The sequence below is a fragment of the Chelmon rostratus genome, chromosome 7 (assembly GCF_017976325.1).
Source record: "Chelmon rostratus isolate fCheRos1 chromosome 7, fCheRos1.pri, whole genome shotgun sequence".
Lineage (NCBI taxonomy): Eukaryota > Metazoa > Chordata > Actinopteri > Chaetodontiformes > Chaetodontidae > Chelmon > Chelmon rostratus.
In genome coordinates this window covers 10863447-10875612 of record NC_055664.1, presented here as the reverse complement: position 1 = coordinate 10875612, position 12166 = coordinate 10863447, and the positions used below count along the sequence as shown (strand labels likewise).

General features: G+C 40.4%; 1 protein-coding gene across 4 annotated transcripts; it reads right to left on the bottom strand.

The window, feature by feature from the left end:
- Positions 1 to 2625: 2625 nt before the first annotated feature.
- On the bottom strand, positions 2626 to 11533 carry LOC121608912 (programmed cell death protein 10-like). Of its 4 annotated transcripts, none has more exons than XM_041940345.1 (8): positions 11465 to 11533; positions 8816 to 9009; positions 7045 to 7098; positions 6723 to 6840; positions 5965 to 6091; positions 4458 to 4536; positions 4280 to 4362; positions 2626 to 3836 (listed from the first exon to the last, which is right to left on the bottom strand). In XM_041940345.1, exons 2-8 carry the CDS (start codon positions 8903 to 8905, stop codon positions 3755 to 3757), a joined length of 633 nt encoding a protein of 210 aa, XP_041796279.1. In that variant the 5' UTR covers positions 8906 to 9009; positions 11465 to 11533; the 3' UTR covers positions 2626 to 3754. The 4 variants fall into 4 exon arrangements, with proteins under 4 accessions (XP_041796279.1, XP_041796280.1, XP_041796281.1 ...); XM_041940346.1 differs by lacking the exon at positions 11465 to 11533 and adding an exon at positions 11199 to 11458; XM_041940347.1 differs by lacking the exon at positions 11465 to 11533 and adding an exon at positions 9418 to 11146.
- Between the last annotated feature and the right edge of the window lie 633 nt (positions 11534 to 12166).

Here is a 12166-nt window from a genome sequence, read left to right as displayed (position 1 = left end):
CACCAAAATGGGCAGATATTTAGATGACAGGGTGTGTAATGAAAGCAAAAAAGTCAATGCTTTGCTGTGGCTATTATCTTTTTTATAATAGTGATTAACTGCAGCATGATCCTGATAGTTCATGATAGTTTATCCACCTTTTTACCTACATCGCTGACAACAAGCAGCACACTGCAACAGATGCGTTTATGCCACAGTCATAAATGAAAACAATGGGGAAACCTTGGGGACGATTCAATGATGCTGTGTTTTGTTTATGAGTGTGATAACTTTTAATCAACCACATCCTGACTTGTTCTGCGGCAGGCAGCTGGCATCAGTCTTTACGAGATTACACAGACACAGTTCCACAAAATCAACACAAGGAGGCCCATATTTTGAGCTGATGCACTATACAAATGACATATGGAACATACAGCATGTAAAAATACTACAAAAACATGGTCCAGTGCTGTCGTATCTCTTGACAAATAAAACCTTACCAGGGTCGCTTCAGATCTATCGAAACTGTCACTGCTGGATTTCTGTCTGCGGTTTATTAAAGTTGTGCAGAGTGTCATCCACTGCAGTCAAAAAGCCATCTCGGCTCTAACTGCATAATGACAGGCTCTTGGTCTGGCAACATCACTGTCAGGTTAGCTGTACCTTTCACACACCTCAGTCAAGGAGCTGTTTAATCATGACATCCATATAGTAGAGCTGAACACACAGTTTCTCAGTTAATAACAAATTAAAACTTACCAAGACGACCAATTTCATCCTCTCAGTCCTCAATGGTTGCCCAGAGTAAACTGGCCCAGAGTCTCCCATGCTCTGAGGTGTTGGAACACCATTTTTAAATGTATGACATATCAAACAAATCCTCTGGCTCTGGCTGCTCTGTCCTGGCCTTGGCTGGGTCTTGTCTGTGGGAGATTCAGCCGATTCCAGCCCAGAGCTTTGTGTCCCGAGGTTTGTCTAAGACAGCGATGCCTGAGTGGCAATCAACGCTAACAGCCCTGGCTGCAACACACCCCCCCAGAGAGAGTTAACTAACTGCCCCCAGTAGCTCAGACAGTGGCAGAGGCCATACTCTCTCTCACACACACACAATTCTTTTCTTTTATTATCCCTCACTCTCAAAGACTCAGGCTAAGTTTCCTGGCAACCAAGTAGTCAAAAAGAGCTGTGTCCAGGCCCTATCGTCTGTATGTAACACAATGTGTGCGTGTGTGTGTTACTTCTATTCACAGATTAGGCGCTGGAGAGAAAATAATCTGTGTGAGGTACAATTACCCCCTACACACACTCACATACACCATAGCAACACAATTCACAAGAACATTAGTATTCTATTGCCGCTCATAAAAGTGTTCAGCATTGAAACAACTTTAAAAAGTACTGACGTGAACCTGGACCTGAACAAAAATAAAAGCACACATCAGCAGAGCTTTATAGTGCCATTCAAATGCCTCTGAGAGGACTTCCTGTGGGTCACTCGTAGCTGTACACACATTGACAACAAAAGAGGGGGGGGTCTCTTGGGGATTTGTTAAACTGAGACAAATAGATTGCCTGTATAACTGCAAGCATGAATACACACAAAAGCTGTACATCCAACACAGATATAATCATTCCCTGCCTCCCTGCTGCTTCAGTGACCACGACCAATCCTTGTGTGTGACTTAATGGCCTGGAATAACTTGAATTAGCTGATTACAGCGGTCGTCAACGGTGACAGGATCAGAAAATTAGGTCTCAGCAATTTCAATAATAAAGCTTTAAAAATTAACACTATCACAATTGGATTACAGTGGTGCATGTAGGAGCCAGTACAGAGCCCAAAATAGCCCACCATAAATCCACCATGGAAAATCCACTATTATACAGGGAGAAGAATGAAGTTGCTGGAATGGGGAAAAATTGGTACGGATCTTAGCACTGGGAGGAAAGAGGTGCGGGCGAACACAGAGAATGCAAGGGCAACTGAGCGGAAATGAAGCACTTTCATACAACAATGCAAATCTGAAGAGAGACCCACTTTTGAAAATCTTTCTCAAGTGACAGAACTCCTTTGCAATGAAAAGTGTTTTTTTTCCCCAAACACACTCCTCATGACTCTTGAGTTCTTGAGGAATGTATTTCAAGTCCCTTTATTTTATTTACATTTGCTTCAAGGAATGTTGGAAAGGACTTTGCAGGTGAAGTATCAGAAAGAAAGAAAGAAAGACAAGCAGTGATGAAGAGAAGTTAAACATTCATGGTCAAATATATTTTTCTTTGAAATTTAGATGAAAATTCAGGTTAAGTCCCTAACCAACAGTTCAGGTGTGCGTTGAGCTGTTTATTTGCAGTTGTGAGAAACAGCCCTCAGTCACTGTAAGTATTACACAAAGTTCTGTAAATTATTCTGTTGTAGCTTCTTTTCCTGAACCATGTCTGTTTCTGCTGTTTGTTGTAAAGACCTTCAACAACCACCACTTCTACATTTTACAAGCCTAGTCCAAAACAAAGGACATGTTCATTGATGTTAAGTATGTGACATTGAAACAGATGTTTACCATTGATGTTGGAGGGTTTTTTTTAGCCCCCCCAAAAAATCAGTTCAAACCATTGTGAATGTTTTGCTGGAAATATTGTATGCCACATTCAAATTCAGCGGGGGAAAGAAAGAACATTTTCACCAGCAAAACCAAATTAAATAAGGTTGAAAGTGTTTCACAGCAGATTTTCCCTTTGCTGCTCCCAACCCAACACATTTGTGCAAAACAATGTCTTTTGAAATACTCAAAACTTTTAGCTCATCAGGTCTGTAAAAACCTTCTAGATCAATCACACCTTGAGTCCACTCTAAGAACCAAACCTGTGATCAGGAATCACAAGTAGATGATATTTTAAGGGGTCACAAAAAAAGGTAAGAAATCACTGACATACTGCAAAAAAACAAAAACCTAAAACCTGGCAGGGTTCACTACACGTTGCCAATGCATATCCTCATTCTTTCAGATCAGATCATTGGCTTAAGATTTTACGTCACTGATCACCTACGGTTTAAAAAGACAGTAGATGTGAAGACCTCACATAGATTTCTGTAGCTGAAGTAAAAATAAAGACAGCAGAGCTGGTGAGTTGCTGTTCACCTGGATGGTGATGGTTTATGATGCACTGGGAGAAGCAGTACATGCTACAACAGTACAGGACAAAGAAATCTGACAGTGAACAGTCCTTGATATCTTTACAGGATTTGACCCTTTATGATTTGAACCTTAATGATGCAAGTTGAATATAATGCATGCAGTGGTGGGATATTAGTGCCAAATATGTGATACCATCATATAGATGAAGATAATGTTTCGTCATAGAAAAATGACAATAAAATGAAAGTCCAAAATGTGGGAACGTATGTGAAAACTGAACACCACTTCTTTGTACTTTTTATGACTTGTGCAATCTAAAAACTTTTGAGGACATGGGAAATAATCACATTTTTCCTAAACTTTTTCAGAACTACACAGTCCTGAACAGAGAGGGAAATATATAAAAGAATGAAGAAATATCGACTTAAGAATCAGATAAAAGAACAACATAAAAGAGAGTTAAAAATCCCTGGCAATTACTGTCAACCTGATTTGCTTTGAACCTCAAACTACCTGATCTCCCCTCAAAGCCACAGAATTATAAATTATACAGCCAAAAATAATAAAATTACAAATTACAAAGCCTCATATCACCTACTCTCTAATAAAAATGTCTGTGTGTGTGTCTTCTCCGGCTGCTACTCCACTGTCTTGAAGGCCTGCAGGATCATGTTGGTTTGGTGGGTGAGCCGATTGGCGCTGACAAACACGTTTATCACTCTGGAAACAACCGTGACAGAGACACAAGGACACATGTGTCAATCATAAAGCAAAGAAACCATGGCAACAATATTAGGATTGATCCAGGAAACACTTTGATCTGGTTGGAATAGAGAATGTCAGGCTTCAGAGAATACAAGCCAGCATGAATCCACAGGAAATGGGTCAAGGGAATTATTCAGCAATGGTGGATTTGATAGAAGCGGGCCTGTGATCAAACGACAACCATTTACATGGTGGTGACAGTGTGTGTGTGTGTGTGTGTGTGTGTGTGTGTGCGTGCATGCATGCTGGCATGTGTGTGTACAACTGTTAAATGTGTTGGTAGCTGTGTGTGCATGTGAAAAAGAAAGGCTGAACAAGTGACTGAGAAGACAGAAAAGGAAGAAAAACAGGCAGGAAAAAATCCAAAAACAGAGAATAAACTACAGACGGTGTCATACTTTCCATCTTTGAAGTAGGTTTTGAGAGTGTCACTGAAGCTCTTGGAGTATTTCACAAACTCTTTCTTCTGCTTCTCCAGTACCTAACCAATAAATACAGACAGCCTTTCAGCTCCACTTATTTCACAGAAACTGCATTTGTGTGTGTGCGTATTTTCTTCTTCATGTATCTACTTACCCGTCTATTCTGATGCTGGTATTTCCTGAAGACAGTATTAACTGTATCTAACAGCTCCTTGATGGCACTGGCGATGTCTCTGTGGAAGGCACACACAAGCAAGTTGGTTTAAAAAAAACACCCCCACAATATCTCAAAATCTGTCTGTTTTTAATCAGGCAGTGATACCCTGAAACTACGTTTCTTTGATCCAGCTCGTTGTCTCCCTTTCTTTCCCTTTTCTTGCAAACATGCTTTCACCTTCAACTTTTTTCTCCCCTCGTATGCACTTGAAATCTGCCGTTGCATAACTTTAATTTTTTAGCATTCCTTTTGAATTGATTTTATTTCTAAGCCCTCCGCTGGGTAAGTAACTTAAGCGGTGACTCACTAAGAGTATTGGATTCGATCAAAATAATGGCAAAGTGGGCCAAGAAAATGAAACGTCTTTCACTTTTTCTCTTTAGCGTGTGTGTGTGTGTGTGTGTGTGTGTGAATGTGTGTGTGCACGCGCGCAGTGCACAGGGATAAAAAATGGCATGCAGAGACCTTACAGTTTTCTCCTCACTATTCCATAACATACAAAGAAATGTGTAACACTAAGATCAGTAAAACGTCACGTTTTATTGATTTGCACTCTAAACTTAGGTCATGAGACCTGAGCCAGTTCCACTGTCTGATGAAGACTGTGAGATGCAACTGAAAGCTAGTGAGTGGAGCTTTGAGCTGAGATAATTTTGTACTGTTCCCAAGGTCACAGATGAACTCTCAAAACTTGGTTTGATTTCACTTCATCTTGGGTTGCTAATTAAAAATAGACCTTGGAACATTTTCTATTGCACATAAACACTGATCTTTACTAATTAATTATTTAACCATTCCTGGATATAGCTCAACTGACCAGTTGGCAAAAATTCCACTGAATGTCGAACACCCTCTGGATGTATTCATAAAAGATTCATGTGAGCACCATTTTTCTTTGACCGTTTTGCTCATTTATACTGCACACAAACACATACTCTCTTGCTGCTGTAATACAAAACCATCATCTTGTGATTCAGCTTGTGGACTGGGGCTCTTCAGGTGTGTTCAGACAGAGTGAGAAGCAACATTTCACCCAGTATTATGCTCATGACTAGGACCAGTGTGCCAACAATAAAGACTTCAGCTCTCACTAGCAACATATGGACCGACCCCAAGTATGTGGAGTGCTTTGACTCTGACCTTAAAAGTCCAGAGGAACTATTAAAGAATTTTTAACTTGTGCTGACTTGCAACAATCTTTTTTTTTTTTCATGCAATGAAGGTGTTCATCATAAAGAGGCGCTCTGTATCAAAGCTTTAGCTTAGGCACCAAACAATTTACTATTAAAAATAAATACACCCACTGGACAGGTAGACAAAAGTCCTCTCGAGACATTTTCTGGTTATATATTAAATAATATGAGAAGTTGGACTCAACATTTTGAACAGAATTAAACCTGGTGTATACTGGACACACACACAATAGCACACCGATCTGTCTTACTTGATGGTCTGTAGGAAGCCTACTCTGTCATTGATCTCATCTGGTATGGTGCTGAGGATGTGTTTCAGAGCTCGGGCCCTCTCATTCAGCTCCTGGAACTCTGGCTCTCGCCTGTCAATCAAGAACTCTGAAAACACCAAGAGGAAGAGAAAAATACAGATCTTCAATCTCCTCGGCGATGGTCACGTCAACGCAGATGCAAATAGCTACGGGGGACACTGAAATGAAGCAATTAATAATGGCAGCATGTGTGAAAAACACATCTATAGTGCATATGTATAAAATGAATACGGCTCAAGTATACTGTGTGTGCATACGGTTTAAAGGGATAGTGTTTGGCTTGTTAAGTGAAGGCAAAATTATCATAGAATATGGGCTGTGCCATGCAGGAGGTACATTTAAAATTCATTCAAAGTGTGTGTGTGTGTGTGTGTGTGTGTGTGTGTGCATGTGTGAATTCATTACCACCATCAATCACTGCACACAGCACAAGGAATTCAATTACAGACAGGGAGGAACATTTGAGAACATATCAAGCAGTTGATCTGTGGAGAAACAGCTCCCCCCAGTGGATAATTGGGCTAACGTATAATGGGATGGGCATCACAGAAATCCAAGTGAATCCTCTTCAGGAAGTTTTATATGCATTTCTTATTACTGACCGACTGTAAATTTCATGTTGATGCTGTTGTGTACTATGCAACATCACATTCCACCCACCTTCTCTCTTTGCACACACCACTCACAAAGCATCATACCTTCTACATCGTCTGAAGCCATGCGAAGTAGAGACTCATTATAGTTGACTTTTAAGCTCTTCTTCTCCAGTATTTTCATAACAATGTCCTGTGTCAGACCAGGGTTCTCCTTCTCTGCCTTGAAACACACAAACATACAGCTGCACTGACAGTAATCGCAGTAAGCCTCGTATTCTGTGGCACTAACATTTATGAAATCTACAAATCAACATAAAGTCTGAAAATGACTGAAAAAATAAAAGGGATGGGGACAGCTATTACGAGAAGGGTGGCAGTTCATCCTATGACACCTAAACAAACAAAAGAAAAAATTTTTCCTCACCTTTATGAAAGCTGCTCTCAAGGTCTGTGCAGCTGATAAGTTGACTTTCTCCAACTGCAAGTTATTATACACAAACATAAGCCAGTAGCACAAACACACACACACACACACAGCTTAGCTCTTATCATGGCCTCGCTTCTGTCCTGAAATGTTATTCTGCAGAAAGTACATACAAGCCAGGAATCCTGCAATATCAAAGGAGGACACTGTGTTATTGAACTTCAGAAGAATTCCTCTGAGCCAATATTCTGGTATTACTGTATATACACCACTTCAAAATCCAAGTTCTATCTGTCAATTTGCACACCATGTGCTCACACATATGTGGTTTTAAAATAAAGTGTCTTTTAAAAATCTATTTGCTATTCAGCTTTACCAAAAGAGTATGAAATACTGAAAAAACACAAATGGAAAACTAAAAATGGTTACAGCAGTCAGATGTAAGATGAGCTGACACGAGGCATTAGGCTATACAGTAGTTTGTGGAAATTGCAATTTAAACTTATTTTGGCATTTCATGTCTTTATTGGAGATTGGACACAGAAGAAATGGGAGAATGGGGAATGACGCAGTGATTACACAGGCCACCACGGCACCCATAAAAACTGTTTTCAACATAGTGTTCACCAAGCTTTCAAACACAATACTCCTGCTCTCTGTGGCGCAGGATGAAATATTCCTGCGTTTTGTTTAGTATGTACTGCCACATATTGCATGCTCTATTGATTTCCTCTGTCTTGTCACTTGACAGTTTTGAATTTTTGATTTGAACCATTTATTTCTACTATTACTTCAGAACGATCAGCCTGAGAATAGAAAACAAGACTTACTTATTAAGCTGCTTGTTTGCTTTGTTTAGCCATGTTCGCAGCTCTGTGAGGCTTTACTGACGCACAGTGGTGCTTTGAGCTAAATGCTCACATCAGCATGCTAACATGCTTACAATGACAATGCTAAGATGCTGAGGTTTAGCAGGTACAATGATGACCATCTTAGTTTAGCATGTTAGCATGATAATATTTGCTTATCAGCACTAACCACAGAATACAGCTGAGGCTGTTGGGAATATCATTAGCTTTGCAGGTATTTAGTTGTAAACCAAAGCGTTGAACAAATAAATGTTTTTACACGAGTATGGCACCAGTTTATCTAATAGTTGTCGAGATTTCAGTCCAAACCATAAATGCCAACCTAAATGTTTAATTCTCTAAAGGAAAACTTATACTCTAGGGACCATGAACTTGTGTACAAAAAGTTCTGACAATCCATGAAATATTTGCTAAGATATTTCAGTCTAAACCAAAGTGGTGGAATGACAGATCAACATTTCCATCTCTAGAGTTGCTAGTGCGGCTAAAAACATTTTCTTTCAGGGTAAATGTGCAGAGCAGAGACCTCACAGACAAAAAGTAAAAGGTAAACTTAACTTGTATGAGTGCAAAAAAATCACAACACTCAAGTAAGTGCACATGTACGTATATACATGCAGATACATCGTGTGTGCAATACCCACCACATATGAACAGTAATAAAGCACCTACTGTATCCTTGTTGTTAACAAGGATCATTCAACACCTGTTTCCTTATTTCTATTGTGCTAAACCATAAACCTTTGACAAAATCCCATTCAGTTAACCTCCAACATTTTCATTAAGCACCCATTACAATCTCCTCTACTTGACCTGAATATTGACAAGTCTCATCCACAATTATTTCTCATGCAACAAACCTCTTCTTTTTCCCACTTCAACTGAAACCCTGCATTCTTTACCTCGTTGAAGACGGGATACATCACACTGTAGAGAGCCATAGAAACTGTGGAGGCAGCGTCAGCTTCATTCTTCACGTCTTCCATGGTCATCTTTCACCAGTCAATGGCCCTTTGTGTGTGTGCCTGTCCACGGATGCCAGGTCCACCACATTCAATCACTCAGGAAGACTGACAGAAAGAGGGCAGACAAGGACCTGGAGAGGAAGAGGGCAGGACAGGTGAACAAACAGGGTGAGATAAGATGGTGGTGGATGAAAATGGCTGAGATGGGGATTCAAAGAAAAATGCAGCATGGTTACAAGCAGGAATCAATTTAACCACTTAAAATTGGAGCATTTAAATGTTCTTTTATTGAAAAGAGTGGACAGAATGAAAAATGTGGCTACTCAAAGGTGGTAAAAATTTATAACTTACTTTTTATAATAATTCCAACAATGTACCAGCATTCCTTCCCATTACGTGTCATAAAATCCCATGTGTACTACTTCCCATAAGGCGTTTCAGTCACAGACATGATCATCACATAACAGCCACACTGCCAAAAGAAATGCACTTAACTGTTCCGCTGGGTGCAATGGTGACAAAACTGGCATGAGTCATACCTGAATAAGGGCCACCCTCTCCAGTATTATTGCTGCAATAAAAATATCACTGTGATAAATACAGAAGCTTGGCACACACACAGTGATCTTTCTCTCTCAATCTTGTCAGAAGAAAGGAGTGAATCCTGGTGGTTGAAAAAAGAGAAAAATGTCTACGATTACCTCCTCCATTGGCCTGTGTTCTGTTCGCACAAACAGACACACACACACACCTGTATCTGACACACTGACAGGACCAGTTCTTCCTCAGCTATTGCTTGTTCTGTGACACTTTTGCATAGTGTAAGATGACACTGTTCTTCATACTCATCATACAACAGATCATCAATTGTAGGGCAGGGACGCTCACTTGCATACCAAGTCTGTCTGCATGCACGTGCCTCATCTCACCGTGACTTTATGCCCCTACACTTAGAAGGCTCCTAAGTTCATGAGATGTTTTACTTTGCCATTTGAGACCCAATATTACACATACATCAAACATCCACTGTGAAAGCGTTTCCTTACATCAATTGCTGACAAGGATTATGAGAGGAGGATCAGTCACAGTGAAAACAGCTACCACTGGGAGACGACAACACACATGGTAACAAACAGCCATTCTGTAGAATTTATAGAGTACACTATACAGTGTCTTGGTACCCTCTCTTGCTAAAAGTTTCAAACCTGTTTCAGCTCTGACCACACCCAGCAGAAGAAATTCATTTTAACCTTGTCAATTGTGTAGGCCATTCAGCACCCAGGTCATGTGTAAAGCATTTAGAAGCATATTTAGGTTATAGAAGACAGTATTAATATTTGTTAAGGATATTTCCCGTGCAGACAAAAACTTGTCCCCCTTGGAGAGATTTTGAATATGGGACAAATGGTGACAAGTACGAAAGGTCAATTAGTGAAATCTGTGTTAACTCCCAAAGCACGTAAACTCAACTTATGTTGTGAAAACCATATATGATCATCTGAGATTTAGAGTTTTCTTCCATAGACGGAGCAAACTGTGACAATTGTAGGTGGGGATAACAGTGGTATCTGTGTATAGGACTTGTAATTCCTAACTATGCATCTGCGCATATGTAATGAACATTGCCCAGGTGGGCATTTCAACTAATCAAACACAGGTGTAACAAGTAACCATCATGAAAGCATTACATCACGGTGTGCCTGCAACAGGGTTCTTATATTTCTGGTTGCTGGCTCACTAGGCAAGCTTAATGGCACACCTAAATGGTCAAATTTTGGGGTCATTTGTGTGACTCATTGCAATTCGTCCTGAACCACTAAGGTTATAAACATTGAAACACCACAGAGTCCCAAAAACAGCAGATGGCTTGAAGTTGTGCATGTCTGGCTCATTACCATCTCGCTGAGTTTAAAACCACCACGGCACTTAGACCTCCCTAATATCACCTTTGCATGAAAACAAACTAAATTACACTGAGAAGATTATGGCCATAACTCATTGTGACATTTACAGGTCGAACACCTTAATTTTGCTGTGGTGGCAATTTTGAACTAAATTATCTCGTCGTCATGAACTTTAATGGCACCTACTGTGGCAGTCGCATGTGAGTAAAGGTCACTGAGGTAAGGTGGTTCCTTTTCACGTCTTCATTAAATGCACCATTGACCGACCTCTGTGGTAGCGGGCAAATGACAGGCGATGCCATAGTGCCAGAAGAACCACTGAACCCCAACAAGTTTGTTACCTAACGCTACACTAAAATACACACATCGCAGGTGGAGGAGAGGGTTGACATTTAAAGTTACAGCACAATACTTACCTGCGGTGATACTGTTGCCAATTAAGAGAAGAGAGGCAGCGAGCCGGTGACAAGGAGGTGGATAATGTTTAAAAGCGAACTACCGGTAGCGTTCACGCGCTAACATGAGATTAGCAGTTAAGAGCAGGTGATCAACTCCGTCCTTAGCTAACAAGCTAGGCGCTATATCGCTAGCTAACCGTTTAGTGATAAAAGAGCGGAAACATACAAGTAAAATTACAATAACAGACAAGTGCTTCAGTTGTTTGCTGTGACGGGCTACTCACCCTCTTGTTGTGGTTTGTGTCTCATTCAGGAAGTTTTCTGCCTGACAAAGCTGTGGCCGAGGACCGGGGAGGGCGGTGTTGCGAGCTGTACTTCGGTATCACACGAGAGGCTGAGTTGTAGTTCTTTCGGTAAGTCTCTTTCATGCCTCGTCATTGTAATGGACACTAACGCAGACTTCAAATCCCAGAAAGGCACAGGTGGTGTATTTGTTTTAACCCTTCGACGAGCATATTAGCGATTTTCCACTTCTAGAAAAGACAGAGTAGAAATATTTTGTCTTCAGTGGTACGCAGACGACATATTTGGATTTCAACCGTAACCGGTTTAACCGTAAAATAAGCTAGTTATCAGCACAACACGAAATTAACTGTTGCACTGTAGGTCAAGATAGTTATCTACCAATCACAACTAGTGTCAGCGTCACACAGCAGCAGCACTATCAAGAACAGGCAATTACAAGTTAAAGTGGGTTTTAGAGTATTCGTTACACTCACAGTGTACGTTACAGAACTGTCCATTTACTAAAAAGAAACTGCCAAGCGTTATAGCGTGCTTATTTCAGGCCATTTATTTTGCTTGAGGCCAAACAAATTGAGGCACATTATTTAAAATAGGTTGAATAAGAAGACTAGGCCGTACGCATGTTTAGTGACTCCAAAAAACACGAAGCCGCTATGAAAAATAAAAGTTGATCGAATGTT

Bases quoted from the DNA above. Each gene is read 5' to 3' on its own strand.
- LOC121608912 (XM_041940345.1), bottom strand. From the start codon at position 8,905: ATGACCATGGAAGACGTGAAGAATGAAGCTGACGCTGCCTCCACAGTT. The intron at 7,099-8,815 runs GTAAAGAATGCA...AATAACTTGCAG, and splicing joins TGTATCCCGTCTTCAACGAG to TTGGAGAAAGTCAACTTATC. The intron at 4,537-5,964 runs GTAAGACAGATC...TGCCTTCCACAG, and splicing joins GGCTTCCTACAGACCATCAA to AGACATCGCCAGTGCCATCA.